At 35.1% G+C, this 19,233-nt stretch overlaps 1 protein-coding gene across 16 annotated transcripts in view; it reads left to right on the top strand.

The window, feature by feature from the left end:
• Positions 1-19,233, top strand: part of VPS13B (vacuolar protein sorting 13 homolog B) — a 444,484-nt gene that overhangs the window by 202,657 nt on the left and 222,594 nt on the right. For 14 of the 16 annotated variants that reach the window (XM_030480526.1, XM_030480551.1, XM_030480566.1 and 11 more), the window contains 2 exons: positions 213-360; positions 11,443-11,570. In XM_030480526.1, the coding sequence (XP_030336386.1) occupies positions 213-360; positions 11,443-11,570 (276 nt within the window). The remainder of the gene's footprint in view (positions 1-212; positions 361-11,442; positions 11,571-19,233) is intronic. The other 2 variants (XM_030480557.1, XM_030480537.1) reach the window with 1 other exon arrangement.

The following is a 19,233-nucleotide window of genomic DNA, read 5'->3' as shown; positions in this document are numbered from 1 at the left end:
TCAGACTAACAGGACTAAAATAATTACAAGTGCAAGTCTGACTGCAGTGTTTGATAATTTGTTTTCAAAGTATATGTACTCCATTCATTGTTTCAAGTTGTCTTTATGCATTTCAAAATATGTAGTTTAAGATATGCTTTTTATGACAGTGTCTTAATTCAACTCTAATGTGTTTTGGTTCTGAGTGGTTCACAAGGCATTTCTTTTTCTAGCAGTCTGTAGGAACTGTTCCGCTGGGTGTGTCAGTAACTCGAAAAAAAGAGGATGAAGTATCAGTTGGAAGTGCACCTTTGGCAAGGCAGCAGTCAAATCAAGCCTCTGAGTATGCCAGCAGTCCTGTCAAAACAAAAACAGTAACCGGTATGATCACTTCATTCAAACTAGCCCTTCTGCCTTTGCAACTTCCCTGAGTAACATGTGTCTGCATTTGAAGAGCATCAGCTGTGCAAATACTGTGGAACAACTTTCCATTTAAAAGAAATATTCTCCCAGAAAATTAAAATTTATAACATTAAAAATAATCAAACTTGCATTTTTGAAATATATGTTTAATTTTCTTCTCATTTTCATTTAGGTACTGTCTTTGGGGCCCTAATAGTTTCACGTAGCATGTTTTCTAAAATGAGATAAAGGAGATATGCTTTCAATGGAATATCTGCTATTTGCCTCGATATTAGTATTTTAGTCCGTAATTTTATCAGGCTTTATACACTGCGATTAATCTGTTTGATTTCAGTCAGTCTGTTCACATTGCTTAAAGTCTGGTTTGTATGGAAGTCAAGATTTATGCAGAAATGGTTAAAATTCACTGTTTTCAAAATCAATCTCCCATAGAAAATGGATTTGTTGGCACTTCTGTTTCTGGAATTCAAGCAGTTATTACATTTAGAAGTAGTTTCTGGCCCCTTAAGAGTGCTGAAGTTAAACTTTATCACTAATCAAGATGATATAGCTTTCTGGGATTTTCTAGGCTATTTATTCATATCGTACTGTCTGCAAGTAGTAAAGTAGGAGATCATCCAAAAAAAGTGACTATCCAGCTGAGACTTCTAGTAATCCTTCTGAAATACACTGAACAAATTATCTTTTCCTTTGCATTGATGTTTATTTCCAGATAATCATGAAGTATTTCAAGATGTTGTCTGCTGAAGCTAAGATTACAGTCTTGTCTGTTAGTGATAGGGTAATTTGTTATTTGGAGATTAAAAAGGACTAAAACCAGAAAATCTGTTTGCTTAGTATTATGGGGGTTGCCATGTTATCACTGGTAGTAAAAGAATAGTTTCATTTCAGAGACCTCTTTCTATGTCATTTGTGAATATCCTTTATTTTTACAATTTATTCTTTTATTTTTATGATTCATTTATGAATTTCCTTTATTTTTGCCTGTAATGAAATGACTGTACTAAGTATATTCTTTTTTTATCTATATTTAACTGTTCTGCTGTATCAGCATCATAAATGTTGATATCATAAATATGACTTGTTTCTTCTTGAGGCTAATTCTACCTGTGCTGATCAACAAAGTGCAAAGGTATAATTCACTAGAGAAACTTGAAATTTTAAATATTTGACATTCAAACCCACCTATTTGCATGAACAGATGTTAGATTAGTTTGTATAAATTACCAGTTTTAAAATGATGCATTTAGTTTGCAGAAGTAGCTTTGTACTTGATTTTTGAAAATTAGCGTCCCAATCTCATACCTGCTCAGCTTGGTAGCCAGTTTGGAATATTCAGCCTTTGTTATTCTTCACCTTGAATATTGGTTTTTCTGCAGTAACAAACACGAAGGGAAAATGTTACTGTTTGAAATCTAGAAACTTCATGAATGTCAGTTTTGCTTTTGTTTTGGCTTTTTGTGTGGGTGAGTGCAGAAATGCTAAAACCAAATGATAAATTATAAATAACATGCCAGAAGCAAAGGAAGGACTTCTGTGCGTCTCAGTTTCTCCCACTTTTTAATTTGAAGTCAATATGAAGATGTGTTGTCAGTTACTTAGTACAACACACAATGTTAGCTGCCTGTTAGCAACCATTTACTTTACTCATTCAGTTTCTCAAATAAGTTTAGCCTAAATCCTGGGGGTTTTTGTCATTAAGTAGATACATGGCTTCACTATAAAATAATTTTGTAGTATAAAGTTTGATACTAATAAGTGAAAGGTGATAGTACTAACTCTCTCTCTGATTACAAAGGCACCAGTTAAAGTGGTTAGAAAAGGTTGGAAGGATGCAAGTGTGAAAGGTGAGAATTCATTCTCAGAGAAGTTTCAGTGGATCCTTTATTTCACTATTCATTTCTTTACAGGAATATAATGTGCTGGAATATGATGAATGACTGACTAGTTTATTAACCTTAAAAAAGAGTGCCCGTGATTCTTCTCCTTTCTAATTTTTCTGGGTCCATCACTCCCACAATTTTTCACTTTATTTCATGTCTTTTAATTTCACCTACTTTCTGCCTGAGTTTACTTTCATTATTTGTTTCATCTTTTTAAACCAGCAATACCAGCAATTATAGGTCTAGAATATATGATGCTGCCTGTGCTGCAAAAGCATTCTAGATAAAATGGGCAACGATTCTTGTCAGCCTCGTATTTCTTAATCATCAAGGCTCTAGCTACAGATGCCTTAAGTTGTCAGAGAATTGAGGTTCCTACATTGGCAGCAAGCACACATATGCATAGTCTTTTCAGACTGAAATTGTGTCTTAAAATCATACTATTCAGGTGGTGATTTTGAATTTATCCTTTTTAAAGTCTAGCATGATCTCAGCAGTCATTCCCCTGAGAACTGCTGAAAAACCAACCCTGTGTATTAAATGAAAGCAGTTTGTAATCACAGCTGTAAAATGATTTAAAACATTGATCTTGAGTTCAGTTTATTAGTTAATGGCTGTTGAGACCTTGCCAAAAATGAAGCATGGGAAAAGAGCTAAACTACTATTTATATGGTATCTGTGAAAATCCAAGGTTTCTCTTCTTAAGTCTAAAATTGTAGTTATTTATAAATCCCCTTAACCACAGAGGCTTCAAAACCAGAGTATGATAGTAGAATATATGGTTTAAATTTTGTATGATGCAGCTGTGATCAAGCAAGGTGATAAAGTAAAAAAATTTCTTTTTTTTTTTTTTTTAAAAAAGAGAAGTACTTACCTCAATTCTTCCACCTACCCACTTCTCCCCCATTCTCAGCAATTCAGCAGTTCCCTATTAGTTCAGTGAAAAGCAATTTGCAGACTTGTAGCTTTACACAGGTATAGCTCTTATATCCAGATAGTGGCAAAGTGATTGCTATATGTGTGTATTAATATGCAATATATAGATATATATATATGTAAAAAACATGCATAGCATACCTACACAGGAAGATATTATGTGCTGCAGTAGATGGATAGGGCAGTCTTTGAAAGCTGCCCTTTGAACTTTATTGAGTAATGATTAAACCCAAAGTGTCTGTTTTCACACATTCAAGATGGGTTCTCATAAATTACTAAAATAATGTGTAGATTTTATTCACATTAAGCCATTAAATGATTATAATTACTTTCATTTTAACATTTACCATGCTTAAAGATGAAACTGGTTTTTGGGGGGATTTTAGTGCCTTCTAGTGTGGTCTTTATGTAGCCATTACACTGAAATTTAATTTCACCAACATGTACCAGGGCATCCAATGTTTAGCAGTGCTTGGAAGTAAGTGCTTTGTATCCCAGACACAAATTTGATACAGTCTTATGAGGTGTAACCCAGTGACTATGGCATCTAATTTTTCAGTAGCAGTAGAAAAGTAGCCTTGCATGTGCTTCTTAGTATGAGGAATGCTTTTAATGAAAGAAACAACTTTAGAGTATTGTGTTAGAAGTCACGAACCTTAGAGCTGGAGTAGGCCCTGGAGCCTCTTACAAAGGCACCTAAAACGAAATGCCCTGTCCAATAACCAAAAGCACACTTGTCACATAAAATTTTGCTGTTTCTTGTTAAGCAACAGCCAGGTGTTTGGTCATGGTACAGGGGTGACTGTGTTTCAGTCACATTGTGAGTGTACGTAAGGGCGTATGACAGCAGGCAAATGTTTTTCATCATTAGGTCCAGCGCCAGTTACCAGACATTGCTCCATTTTGTTGTGCAGTGGGCAGATTAGAAGGGCATTTGCAAGAGAGAATTAGACAGTGATGGGTTTTGGACAGCTTTACCATAGGCCAGCTTGATGAGGTCTACAGGTCAGAGCATGCACTGGTCATTTAATTCCACTCCAATTTCATTATTACCATAGAGTATCAGTCCCAAGTTCAAAGCTGAGAAGAGAATCCAGCATTGTTTTGTCCCACAGGAAGTACATGTGTGGTGTGCGAGAGCATCTGCATATGGTGAAAATGATAGGTAGGACATGAAATCATTCCAGTTTGGAAAAATCTCTTATTTGTGCTTCTGGAACATTGATATATTTTTCTGTGGAACTGTTGTTCTTACAGAGAAATAATTAGAGAGTTTGAAAGTTGAACTGCAAAGTTGTATTTAGAACACTATTCGTTTGCATTTCAAGCAGGTGGAGGATGATGTCATAAGAAAGTTAAAAACTCTTAGATGGCCTTTGTATTCTCTGTCCTGTATAAATTGTCTGATTTCTAATAAGGACAGAGCTCCTGTTGCCAATTTCTGCCTGTTTTCCTGTGCTTATGTATTTTCTCAGACCTTGTAGAAATGTGTCTTTGAGATATTTATGTCTCTGTTTAGACCAACTATGCTGTATTAGTGTTTTTAGTTGGTTTCATCTAAAGTTAATAAACTTTCTATTAAGTACAGTGTGGCAGAATATGACCTTTACTTAGCAAAACTGGATGCAGTTACTGATTTTTTTTTTTCCCCTAAAGCACAATTAGAATGCCAAACTAGATTCCTTCTAAAATGAGCTGTTGGAATGCAGATATCTGGCAAATGTGAGAGAAGTCTGGCTGTAAGAAATCAATGGATTATCTGAAGTATTCGAATTAGTAGGTCACTATTTCTGCTCAATGAACTGAATGATTATCGTTTAGTCATGCCTGCTATGAAATGTATGACTGAGGATTTATTTGGGAAAATGAATTAAATTAAATAGACGTTAAATAGGCAAAGAAAAATACAGGAATTGAACTCTGATGCACGTTTTACCTAGGATTTCTGAAAACACTAGAGTTTTTATATTTTTGTAATTAGGCTTTAGTTCTTGGAAGAATTATTTAAAAGGAAGGTTTCCAGGCACAGATGATTTATAGTAACTTTTAAAATGGCTGGACAGTCACATACCTAGCATGATTTCTTCAGTGTGGATGTCAAAAACATTAGTAATACAAAGCCAGTGTAGTATATCAAACATGCTTTCTGTATGGAGAAATTCAAAGCTGAGAGAGAAAGAATGGGTATTTCTTTTTAGATTATATCTGAAAGACTAAGAAACTTTCAGTGTATTTATAAGAAGGCACAAAATTAGGCAGAATTCCTCCCTCATTTACCAGGAAAGTTTTTTTAAATCCAAAGGCTGAAATTCTTACTTAGTAGTGGAAAATTTATCTGGAATGGTAAGTAATATTAAGATAAATTCAGGCATGGATTTCAGATATGAACACACATATAACACATTTTTGTAATTACTAATGTAGTAGCTCAGTTTTGCATGTGAACGGCTGTTATTGATTTGTACAGAAGTGTCGGTCCTTTTTTATTTTTGTTCCCAGAACTAAATAGGCATTTTTTGCCAGAAATAGTGCAGCAATTGCTAAGAATTTGGTGGAGGAAAATGCTGATTCTATCCATTCCCTAGCCAGCCCCCACTTTGACACAGAAAGATCCTTTCTGCTTGCAAAACAATGTTAAGATTACATTTGTCTTTGTTTACTGACATATGTTTACCCTAGGAAAGGCATCTTGGTGTAAAGTCAAAAGCCTCTGTATTTTAACACTTATTCTGCTGCTGACTCATTGAATGGCCATTCTGATTTAGTCACTATATCTCTCCGCTGCTATTTCCCTGGATATAAAGGACTTGCTCTGGCTGGTTGTGAAGGACTGTGTGCCTTAACTGTCATCTTGATTGATAAAAGTCATGTAGTATCTGCACTGCTAATAAAAGTAAAGTAGAATACAAAAGTGCTCAAAGGCCATTAAAGAAATTATTTATGCAAAGACTATTCACCACGTGGGCAAATATATTGCATATTTTTATAAGCTTAAAAGGACTTCTTGCTGTTATTTAAGTTACTGAAGTACTACTTTTATTCTTAAGTATCCGGTGAAGAGTGCGAACTTTTTTTACATAAAGATGTGGCTGGGCTTAAACCACAAGAAGATAGTCTATTCTTAGGAAAAAAATCTCTCTCACCTGAACAATTCAAATATCAGTCATCCAGGAATCAAGGTATAGGGGATAACTTACAATACTGCAAAAATAAAATGTGAATATTCTGAAGCACTTCCGATGCTACTGACAGTTCAGAAAATATTGGTAAATACAGCTTTGAGCTTCACCTGATGGTTTCAGTGAGCCTACTATTTAGATTAACTCTCTTTTTAATTAATTGTGGGGGAAATAGTATATTAAGATAAGTATTTTTAGCAAGATATTACTCTGTTTTTGCAATTTCTTTTATATGTTCTAATATTAAATCATGGAACAAAATTACTGTATGGAAATACATGCTATTGAGAACAGAATTTGTTTCTTTGGCCATTGTACATATATACAAAGAAGTGTGAATCATTTGTAATGCCTTCATACATCTCTCTCTGTAGAAATACATTTTTAGTTCTATTGTGCTGTAAATATAAAAATATGTAGACTTATGAGGAAAATTGGAATGCAAACCTAAGGAAAACCAAGCTTCTATATAACAAGTTTCACAGAATTTTTACTTTTGCACAATATTGTATGTAGAAACCAACTACTGCTGGTTTACAGAAAGGAGCAAGTAAGTTTTGAGTAGGTGGTGAGTTTGGTGGTGTTTTGGAGGTGAGTAGTTTTTGTTTTGTTTTATTTATGAAGAAACCAATTAATCTTCTGGAAAAAAAAAAAACCAAAACCCAGAAAAACCCCCCAAAAAAACATGTAGGCCATTTAGATTTTTTTGAGTTGTTTGAAGTTTGAATTTTCTCCTCCACTTCACTTTAATCTCATTTGTAATCCCTTGGACCCCTTGATCAGTTCCTTAATGGCTTGCATTTATCTCAAACACCTTGGTATTTTTATTTCTGACAAAAAGCCATATCTAATGCATAAAAATGTGAATAAATATTAAGAAATCCCAGTGAGTTCCTTGCCACTATGGAGACTACTTCTAATTTTAGCATTGGAAAAATTTTTCCAGAAAGACATGTAGTAACAGTTCACCTTCCTTTGATTTCTTTCTTCTTTTCAATACTATTAATGTTCATGTGTTTTGCTGTCATGGCTTCTTAGTAACTGTGATTAGTTTGCAGTGGGACTTTTCTCAGCTTAACTCAGTTCTGATGTGTGAGAAGCAGTTTGACAGATGATGTGATGTGGGGAGGAAAGCTTGCCCAGCTTGCTGAGGTCAAATGACAGATGCATTTTGATTACAGTCATACGATGGGATGGTGGAGAGGCATGGGTATCTGACAATGAACCTTGTCTGTCAGTAGGAGCTCTCTAAGCTTTTGGGGATCACTGAAAGTACGGGTTTGCCTGCAGCAGGATAACCTTTTCCAACCAGAAGGAAGCTTGTATGCATGAAGTATCTGAGGCACACAGTGGACTGGGAGAAATGAGTCACCTTGTGCCAGAGGGATGAGACGTGGTAGATCTGCACCACATACACATTAGGAATAAGATACTAGCTCTGTATTTTACCTCCCTTTAGTTCAGTGGCTAGCTGTAAGGAGAGAGGAAGAACTGAAAGCATGGGGCCGGCTGTGGGTACAGATTATCATTAGTCCTTACCCTGATACGGAAAAATCTCTGATCTGTGGTCTTTTCAGCTTTGATCTATTTGAGGAAATGTCCATTTGCCACAAATCTTTGCACATCAAAAGTTGTATTTTTGCTTTTGTGTTCCTTAGGTCACTGAATATTAATAGCACAGAATAGCACCATTTTTCTCAAAGATCTTTTCTATTTTTAGAACTTCTGAATATTTTATGGATCAGACTTCTAAAGCAACTAGTTCCCAGTAGGCTAAAAAAAACACAAAAGAGGAAGAATATGTCTATATAAGAAAGACACCTCTATCTAAAATTTGTACCTGTAAGTCTTACTTAGTGGCATCTCCCACAAAGCAAGTTATGTTTATGATTAATTTTGCAGGATTGTCACTGGGAACTCCCTCTATACTTTAACCATAAATTGTGAAATGAATTATGAAAACTGCTACTTCTGGTAGCTCAATTCTGATTGATCTGATCAGTCCTTTCTGAAAACTCAGTTCATCACCAGTGTGTGTTCTGAAATTGAGGATGAGTGTGGCAGCCTCTGAGAGATTGGTTGGACTTGACAAACTTAAAGGTCTTTTCCAACCTAGTTGATGCTATGCTGTGGTTGAAATAATTGTGGTGTATATTTTTATAAAAATGGGACTAGAAGATGACAGTAGGAAAATTTTATGTTCCTGTACACTGGTTTTCTTAAAAATTCCATTTGTACAACCTGAAGTGGTCCCCCCCTCCATTGTTTTGTGGTTGGTTTGGGGTTTTTTACCTTTTTTTTTTTTTTTTTTTTTTTTTAGGTTTTTTTATTTTTATTTTTTTCCCCTCATCAGTTTGTAAGTACTTCATACGATTCATATTTCCTATCTAGCTATTGCTGACTGGCTCTGGGCTTCAACACAAAGCTGATTACAGTGCCAGGAAATGTTTCTAGGTTTTCAGTTTGGTAGTAGCTGAGTAGCATAATTATTTTAGGAGATTAACCTTCATAGTGAGGCAGATGGAGCTCATCCAGCCTACATGTCTGCTATGGAGGACTAGACAAACACACACAGTAGCCACACCAGAGTACTACAGTCTTAGCAACTATCATCTGTTGGTGGCCTTGCCTGATACGGAATTAAGACATTGTTCTCTCCCAGCATCCCTTCAGACAAAACTCTTGGACAGGAAAAAAATGAACAGAGGACTTATTTTCTTTTCAGGAGTTACTTCTGTGCTTGTTTCTTCTTTCCACTCTGAAACACTTCTTATTGCTTCTCTATTTTCCAGGATTTCTGGTTGAATGATTCCTTTTTGGTTTGTTATCGTTTTGTTTTGGTCTTTTGGTTGAGTATGGTGTGTTACAGTGAAGGTGTTGTCCATTGTGGATATTCTGCTTTGCAGGTTTGAATTGCACATATATGGGGAGAAACAAGTGGTGCTTCAGCAGCTGATTTTGTTTTTCATTCACAGGTAGTTGTTTCTGGCATTAGAAAGTCCATTCCCCTAATTGAGAGAGAATTAGCAGAGTGTGTTTCCCAGCAAACAAAACACAGGAGACGACCAAAACCTAGCTTTAGATCCCACTCACAAAGAATGCACTTTTTCAGTGATGTAGAATGCTGATATTCTCTGCTGATTGTGCTGTATGGTTTTACATTGTATTTATCTGTTCATCCTGACCTGAAGCATTCCTGTCTGTGAAATTTCCAGAGTTCTAACCCTTACCCCCACTTGTCTTCTGGAGTTCTATGCTGCAGTAACTCTTTTATACTAAGATTTCTTGATACTCAAGCTGTTCCTCATTCTTACCTTGTAATACGTGTAGTGTACGGCCTGACTACACAGAGAAGATGATGTGAACTGAAGTAGGGTGAGAAGTTAAAGCAGAACAGCTATTCCTCACTGGATGTCTTTGTTTTTAACTTAATCCATTCATAATGTGGATGGAATACTCACTGCATGTAAGAGTCCACATGATAAAAAACTATGAAGTAACTCCTCCATGCTGCTTCTCCATACGAAGTTACTTGTTTGTCTCTCCAGCACAGCTGACAACAAACAATCCTGAGATGTCACGTTTTACATTCTCAGGATCCAATTTTCATTCTTTGTCATTCTAATAGATCCATAATTGGAGCCAGCAATATCTGAGAGGACTAATTATACTGCAGCCATAAAAATTCTCTTTCACTCTTTGACCACCTCTCTTTGAATCTTTTGATTCCCTATCAGTTTAATAAAGTTAATGCTTCTTGTTCTTTTCAGGTCATTAAAAGTACTGTTTGTTAAAGGATTTTGTCTAGAATATTAATCAACTCTGGTCTTTTCTAGCCTTGATGGGAAAAATGTCACAAATTAATTCCTCAAGTGGCATTAGCATTACACGCTCTTGGCAGAAATTCACCTCTCAGATGTTTAATTTAAAAATCTTTGCATGTTTCCTTGCACGACCAAAACTGACTGAAGACCCAGTGATGCATATCAAGGGGCATATACTTTTGCTTATCTGGGTTCAATTGGTAGCTTAATTTTGTTTTAAGAATTTTTCTGTAGTTTGTATGCCACAGATTTCTCCTAGCTGTATGACTGAGAGGCAAATAGTCACCCTTGTGCTGATTTCAATTTAGTTTAAAATGAAATCATGAAGACTTCATAATTTATTCCTGCAGTTTTGTCAGCTCAACATCATGTAGGCTAAAACTGGAAATGTTAAAGAATCTGACAATAATTTGGTGGGTATCCCAAAACATAAGAAAGAGGGTATTCTGTAAGAGATGACAGGAGGAACTATGTACAATTCATACAGTCTTTAATGAATGTGTTGTCACTACTTGGTCTCCTCACTAGTCCTCTTTTGCACTTCCATTATGCTTGCATTCAATTAAATGCTTGTGTTACCGAAAATCTTCTCATATTTATGTTAAATCACTAGCAGTTTAAGGAAATTTCTCTTTTTACTAGAAAATATTTAATTTTGCTGAAATATGTCAGACTTTAGTACCTTTAAGCTAGACAAAGTAAGAAAAAGGTTTAATTTTTATGACTTTTTTTTGAAGCATACTCAAGTTTTTAAGTGAATTTTTAAAGGAAAACTAATCAAAGGTTGCAATTTAATGTGGGCTGTCTTCCATTTCTTACAATAAGTTTAAAAAACTAAAACCTTTTTTAGATTAAACTGGCAGCAATGTATGTGAAAACCTCTTGTGTTGCTATTCTGTCACCAAATAGGTTATCACACTTAGAAAACTGTCTTAATTTGCTTGGGTCAAGAATTCTTCATAATATTTTCTTAGCAGTTTACATTAAAAAGTTTAAGCATTTCATTTCATTGCATTTCTCACCAGCCTTAACTGATACAGTTGTATTGCCAAGTTTAAAACTAATAATAGACACACTGTTATTACATCCATAGTAAGTCACATGATGAGAGAAAATCTCTTTTAGAATTTAAAATAAGTAATCTTTTTCTTTGCAACCAGTAAGCATATTACTTAGTTATATATTCCTTCTGTAACTGAGATTTGTTGTTTGCATTAGAATCTCGTCCTTTGTCACTTCCTGTGAAAACCATGCTGAACTCATCTGAAAGCTGCAGAAGTCCTGAAGAAAGAATGAAGGAATTTATTGGAATAGTGTGGAATGCAGTTAAGTGCCTTACACTTCAGGTAAGATGAAAAGGAAGTGAAAAAACCCTTATGTCTTTCCAAACTTTATGATTCTTTTTATGCATCCTAGCACTTTTTATTAGAGGGTTTTTAAAGGAGCTCCCAAGTTTTATTGTCTTATTTCAGTAGTTTCAAAGTCTGAGAGAATGAAAAATAAAATACAGATTTTTTGTAAATAAAGAATGCTTTGGATTTAGAATATTAGTTTTTGAAATAGTTTTTTATATCTAAGAAGGAAGATCCTTAAAAATTAAATGAAGAAAAAATGCTTGTAATACTTTTCTATATTATAAACATACATATACACCTTTTTATCCATAGTTAGATTTGCAGAATACCTTCCTTCCTAAAAACAGTTGAGGAAAGTGTATATGATAAACGCTTTCTTGGGGTGTATGGTACAGTATGATGTTATACAGTGATGTCTCATCTGCTTACTTGTCTACCTTTTCATGAAGGGCAAGTAGATGCCGACTTAAATTAAACCTTTTTGACCTAGACTCTTCTAGATTGTGATTGCTGATCAGTAAAAGCAGAGCAGTATACATGCATACTTTACACAAGAAGGGCCATGTTCGAAGTCCAGTGTTAAGATTGCATGAACGAAAACTAGCTGGCTTTGAAATGCTAGGAATAAGATTCTGTTCTTCCAAGTATGAATCAAGTGCCTGCTTAGAAATTACACTTAGAATTATTATAATTTGTGCCTTTTGAACAGTACATTCTTTGAGATTGGTATCTTATGGTACACCAGCATACAGTAGCAAAACTGGTTTTGTCTTAAAATTTAAAAAATACAGTGACCCCTTATTTCTGACAGAAAGTCATCGTTGAATGTCTGTTCCTTCTTGCTACCAAGACATATATTTATTTATATACAGTCTTATCCCAGAAACCTGTATCTGTTTTATGCGTCTTTCATGCAGGAAGTACTTTGGGTTCAAAATATTAGAAATTCTGAAAGTTTTAAGTTTTGCCTGAGCAAGAACTTCAGATTTGTGACTTGATTGCAAAACATACTGAAGTTGAGGAGATGCTTTCTGTTAACTGTTTAGTTTTCAGCCAGCTCGTTCATCATTACTTCATGAGTATTTTGTTTGTTTTCTTTTCTTTCTTAATGTTGTCAGCACTGGAGATTAAAATGGCTAGATAAGGGGAGTCCAGAGAGATAACTTTTAAGCCATTTGAAGAAAGCAGTGTGGTTTTGTTATGTGTCTGTGTGGTGCCTATCACAATGAGACTTCCTATCTAAATGAGGCTTACAGTTTGAGTCATAATAAAAATAATAATATACTAATGAGGGTGTTGAAAAGCTGGTCCTTTATAATTGGGGGAAATTGAATCAGGTCTGAGATGTTCTGCTTGTACGTTTTTCAAGGTACACTTTGTTATGTGAGCAACCAACAAACTGAATTTGTTTCAAAGAATGTTTAAGATACTGACCAACTGAAAATGAAGTTGGTCAGTTACTAAATAAAACCAAGCAAACAAAAAAAGGTTGCACCCAAACTAGCATCTTTTTTGTGGAGATGAAAGCTGGTAACAGTGATAGGCACATGTTTTCTCAGAGGAATTTGTAAATATATTGCTGCTCTTACATAGCATAAACTCACGGGTTAGAGCTAATACAGCTAGTATGGGCAGGGGATTTTTTGTATTAGATACTCTTTTTGTTGTGTTTGAGGTTCTAGATTTATTTGCTTTTTATAGCTATTTTTGGTAACATACTCATGCTTTCAATTTTCATCAACATGAATATGAAATTATATTTTTAGTTTCTATGTTGAAATTAAAATGACCTTATGAATTTATACAGCTTACACACTTCTGATATGTTTCATCCCTATGCTTTGGTCATACTGGGTAAAGTACATGCCAGGGTCTTGCCAGAAGGATATTATATGTTACCCGTGAAAAGTTTCAACAGACTCCAGGGGAACACCAGAGATAAAGTCCAAGAACGTGCTGCCAAACAAATATACAGTGGTCCTTCTTGGGGAAATATGAAGGATTTATAGATATGCTTGCTGTTCTTTTTATTAGTCCTAGTAGTCCCTGTGGCTATTTTAACTAGGTACACTTTTTCAAGACATAAATGCACATATACAGCTTTTTACCTTCAATACAAGCCTAAATGGGAAAGCTGAAATTTGTGCAAGGCAATGTATAGGGGATTGATGAGAATTATGACTCTCTTTTTCAATTCAAGAACAGTATATTTGTTTTATTAAACATAATACTCATTTTATTAAACACATAAATATATTTTTATGTTAAATTCGTCCCAATTTTCTGTGTTTCAATATAATTTGGCATGAAAAAAGGCAAATTTCTAGAATGTTTTGTCTGGTTCTATGCTGAGCACTTAGACTTTGTTTTTTTCTAAAGCTATTTTCATGTTCCTGGATCTTTTATTAACATGATTGTAGAACAGAAAAGTCTGTAGTTGTCGTCAGATAAAACAGAACTTCATAACTTAAAATCATCAAAGGATTATTCTTTTAGTTGAATTTTGAGTAAGTAAATGTGTTTGGAACCAAAGTAACTGGAAAGTTTATTTTGGACCCAAAGCTGGTACTTGCTTAGCCTTAGCCCTGGCTTGCTTATGATAGAATATTGCATGAAGATTTTGTGCATTAGAGTTGTGGTAAGCTATTAGTATTTGAGTAAAAAGACTTTCATACTTAACTATAAAAATTTGTTTTTATTATTTAGTTGTTGTAGGATTTTATATGCAGCCTTGAAGTCTTTTTGGCAGTTGCACCCTGTAGGAGGTTAGTGCTCACTTTTCACGTGTTCTTCATACTAATAGTTGCTAAAATTGTGGAGCAGTATAAACACAATTATTTTTAATTGGTTGTTAATGCTGAATTCCACTGAGAACAATGAAGGATCTGTATTAAAAGCAAATGAATTAATGAGTAATGTTGCACTGAATGCCAACTAAATAAGAGTGTAACTATTACATATAAAACTTAGCCAGATATTCCACATGCCTTTAAATATCCCAGAAATTATTTGAAAAAATGAGTCTGTTTCCTGAAATTATTGAAAATAATATTTTCTTTAAAGCCTAACTTGTACAAAATTTTAGTCAGTGAAGCATTGATTGAAAGAACAGAAATGAAAGGATGGAGTTGATTAGAGTTCCTGGTCTTTGAACAGTACTCTTTATTCATGGGTCAGGAAGAGATTCTGTGACTTGTAACTTAGCAGTTACAACTATCAGTAGTTATTCAGCAGTAAGGAGAGAGGATGATTTCTTAAGTTGTTTACTTACCACAAACTGACAAAAAATTAAATTTCTGTTACTAAATAAAAGTTTTTAAAATCAAGCTTTCTTAGAAAAGAATAGGAATATGGTGTAGAGCTAAGACATTGTGTTTTAAGTGGTCAAAGAAAATGCAACTGATCCTTATTTATACTCATTTGTATGGACAGGTAGCCTGCTCTCTCAGTTCTCTCACTCCTGTGCTCTGCTTTCCATTTATGTAGCCTGTGCTTTGTGTCTAATTTCAAAACACAAATTTCTGGCTTGCCTTTTTAAATTCTAACACACAGCGTGTGTCTGGCTCAACTGCAGATGGTTTAATTTGGTAGAGCTAATTTGGATGTCAGAGGCTGAGGTATGGTCTTACAATAATGACCACACCAGAACCCCTACATGAGACGCGTAATGGTGGTTCTTTGCAGTTTTGGAAATCGTTGGAAGATTACATTCTGTACCTGAAACTCCCAGAAAAATATATTCGCCTGTCTGCCGAGAGCATGTAATGGATGATGATTAATACAGACAGGTGCCACTTCTCAGGAGACACCTTTGTGTGAGTGTCACTTGTGGGTCATCTTTAATGCATTTAATTGGTTTATAGCTATAAAATGTGGGTTTGGGAAGGGAATCTCCTTATGGTATCAGTATCATGAAAGGCTGTAAGGACTCTTGTACAACCTATCGCTCTTCGTTGCACTTGCACATTATAACTATGGCATGTCACTTGTTTTGTTTCACTCCCTCCTGCTCACCCTCCTCAGTTAGGAAGACCTGCAGTATATAGTCATTGTTCTCTCTATTGAGCTACATTCTCTTTTTATAGAATATGAATTAAAAAAACTCCATTTATTCCAGTAACTTAATACTTTCTGTACAAAAGTCTTAAAGTCAGTGCACCTTTTTAGGCTTATATATTAGTAAAAGCTCAGAGCAATATGCCTTGTGCAGCATTTTAAAAGTAGAAGGGAAAATACTGCTTACTTCATTGGTTTATCATTAGTGTACGTTACTTAGCATGTATAGGCCTTGACATAATAGAAATGAAAATAGGGGGTGATTCTGTTTCAAGAATTTGTAATAATTCCTTCTCTTTAACACATGAATGTGTTCAGTATTGGCAAAAGAACACGTTGCTACCAAAACTGAAATAAGATCCTTGAAACAGAAAGGATGTTGCCATGGAAAAATGAAGTAACACTCAGTGCAGCTGCGAAGCATTAATGAATAGGATATTTTTTTAAAAGATCATTTGTGTTTGGTGTGGCTTGGAGGGTCCCAACCAGATGGTTTCCATGAATAGGATCTGACCCCCAGCTTGAGGACTTCTTACTGGCAGATTACTTCATTTTCTTTCCCTTGGATTGTCAGATCCTTACATTAATGCAAGATTTACTGCTGCAGATTTATGTTCAGTTACATAAATCAGACACATTTTACATTAAATTCACAATTTTAGACACACCGTTTACCAGTTATTTAAAAAGTGTAAAAAGATTTATATGATAGCTTTAATATATGCTATTGATGTAGTTTAATTTTAAGAATTTGGATTACATATATTTTAAAGCGCTTTCCGATTGGTGAAGCAATCTGTAGCACACATTCTCACTTTTGTCCAACATATAATTCCATCATTTTAGGTGCACTCTTCCATTTCTTCACTGGAACTTGTTATTAGACAGATCTCCAGATTCTGTCAGATAAATGTATACGCATACCATTGAAGTTGATAGTTGCGTGTCAGCAGAATCTGCCTCTGAGAAGTTCAACAGGTGCAATTCAGTTTTGCACTTATTGGGCCCTTGTGCATCCAAGTTGGCTATTTCTTATGTAATTATAATAATTGCATGACTTGCACTAAGATGTGGAATTTTGCCACATTCATAGTGCTGACCTTAGAAATCCTGCAACAATGTTTTGCAGAATTCCTTTATTTGTATAAAAATTTAAATGAAACACAAGTAAGCAAACCATATCTGTAAGCAAATCTGTAATATTACATATGGAGGGCCTGAGGCACTCATGTAAAACCCACCACAATTCATGGTTCAACTGCCATTAAGTTGTTTGAAAATAAATTGCAAGGTAACTGCCTATGTAAACAGGAATTTCCATTAGGCATTTGAAGGAGTGAAACTGTTGTGATTCCACTTCAATATTCTTGATATGGCAAAGTAAAATACAACAAAAATGATCTAATGAACTTTTCTTCAGTACAAAGCTGTACTGAAGTGTAAAATTAAGTGTAAAAACTCTACTTAGAGTATTGAGATCTCTTCTCAAGAATACTCAGAAAAACATCTCCTGTAGATCCTGCTGCTGGTAATGTGATGAAGTATAGTATCTCTTCAAACTGGTGGAATTTTTGGATTATTATTACCACATGGTTTGTGGCAGCATTTAATGTTAATCGTCATGGATATATATATATATATATGAAGAATGGATGATTTGCTATAAACTGTTTACTTAGCAAATGCACAGATAAAACAAAAGTTACACTGATCATAAGTTCTCTTGTCATCTATTTATCATTATCCCACAATGGCTTGACCTGCAACCTATTACTAATAGACCAGAAAACGATCTAATGTGTCACTGTAAAAATCTTTGCAAATTGACACAATGACTAATTTACCATTCAAAAAAAATAAATCCAAATCTATTACATCTGTAACAATACACCATTGCTTTTCATCCAGTATAAATAAAGTACACTCTGCAACCTTGGATCAATAAACTACTTATCAAAGATGTAATTAACTTCATTTTACAACTCAAACAGTTCTAAAACTAGAAACAAACACAGACTTCATGTAACAATGTATTTATTTTTGCAAAATTCTACTTATATTTTTCTGCAGTGAATTCTTGTCAGTTTGTCTAAGCAAAAGGGCACAAAAATGCTGAAATAAAGATGAATATCTGTGTTCTCTTCACTAGGCTGGCAAAGTACTTATGATGCTGGGGAATTCCAGCTCTATTGCAAATCACTATTGCAGTCTTGGGGGACTGTTAGCCTTCAGGGGAGGGTATGGAGTACAAACCTTGGTTATCAGCTTTAAGCTGTGATGTCTTCAATGATGTCAAATCAAAAGACACTGTTGTGTAAGTTTACAGCAAACAAATGTTCTTTTGTCACAGCTACAAATAACATCTTGTGTCCGACATTTCGTACACTAGGTTTTTCCAAACAATGTGAAGACATGAACTGAATCATAGCTTGTACTTGCTTAATAAACCATTCAAGTGTGCAGGCTGTTAGGGCTGTTTGATATCCAGGTGCAGAATATTACATGTAAAGCCAAATAAGACTAACAGAGACTGCAGTTTACACTGCCTCTGAGTTAACAAGTCGTGATGAGTTCAGTTCTTGGTTTGGGTTCACTTGGCCTTGCTAGAAGCTCATAAGGAGATGGCAGAATGGTCAGAAATGTTTCAGGGTAACAGCACTGCTTGCAAATAAAGAACAAAAAAATGCAATTTCACATGAAGCTGTATGCACTACTTCTGATTTGCAATGAAAACAGGAGAAAAGCTATATAAACTTTATGAACTTTATTCATTTCTCCCTTTCATAGAATCATAGAATGGTCTGGGTTGGAAAAGACCTTAAGATCATCTAGTTCCAACCCCCCTGCCATGGGCAGAGACGCCTCACACTAGAACATGGCACCCATTACTCTGTCCAACCTGGCCTTGAACACTGCCAGGGATGGAGCATTTATCACTTCTTTGGGCAACCTGTTCCAGTGCCTCAGCACCCTCACAATAAAGAACTTCTTCCTTATATCTAACGTGAACTTCCTCTGTTTAAGTTTAAAGCCATTACCCCTTGTCCTATCACTATTGTCCCTAAAGAAGAGTCCCTCTCCAGCACCCTTATAGGCCCCCTTGGGATACTGGAAGGCTGCTATGAGGTCACCACGCAGCCTTCTCTTCTCCAGGGTGAACAGCCCCATTTTCTCAGCCATTGTATGGGATGTGCTCCAGCGCCCTTATCATCTTTGTGTATGTATGAACCCATCCGCTTGTTTTAAAGTCAGTTTTTCACTACAGTTTATATTTTTCCTAGTTTACCTCATGGTCAGACTTTTTGTATATGCTCATTACTGTTGACAACATAAAGACGGAATTTTCCCTGAAACAAGTCTTAAAAGAAGTCTTTATAGAAAGTAACATGTTGTGTAGTTATAGAAAGTAAAATGTTGGGTAGTTCTAGAGGCTTAGCTATTGCTAACAAAAGCTAACGAACTACAAAAAGAGAAGGCCTTGCTCAGCTTTATTGTGAGAACATTTTCTGACTCAATTATGCTTCTTGTAAAAAGCTGTTGAAATGTAGATAGAGGTATGTCCTGTTCATATGGTAATACCTTTCTGATCAAATTTACA

This window comes from Strigops habroptila, chromosome 1 (assembly GCF_004027225.2).
Source record: "Strigops habroptila isolate Jane chromosome 1, bStrHab1.2.pri, whole genome shotgun sequence".
NCBI lineage: Eukaryota > Metazoa > Chordata > Aves > Psittaciformes > Psittacidae > Strigops > Strigops habroptila.
This window is presented reverse-complemented; position numbering and strand designations above follow the sequence as displayed.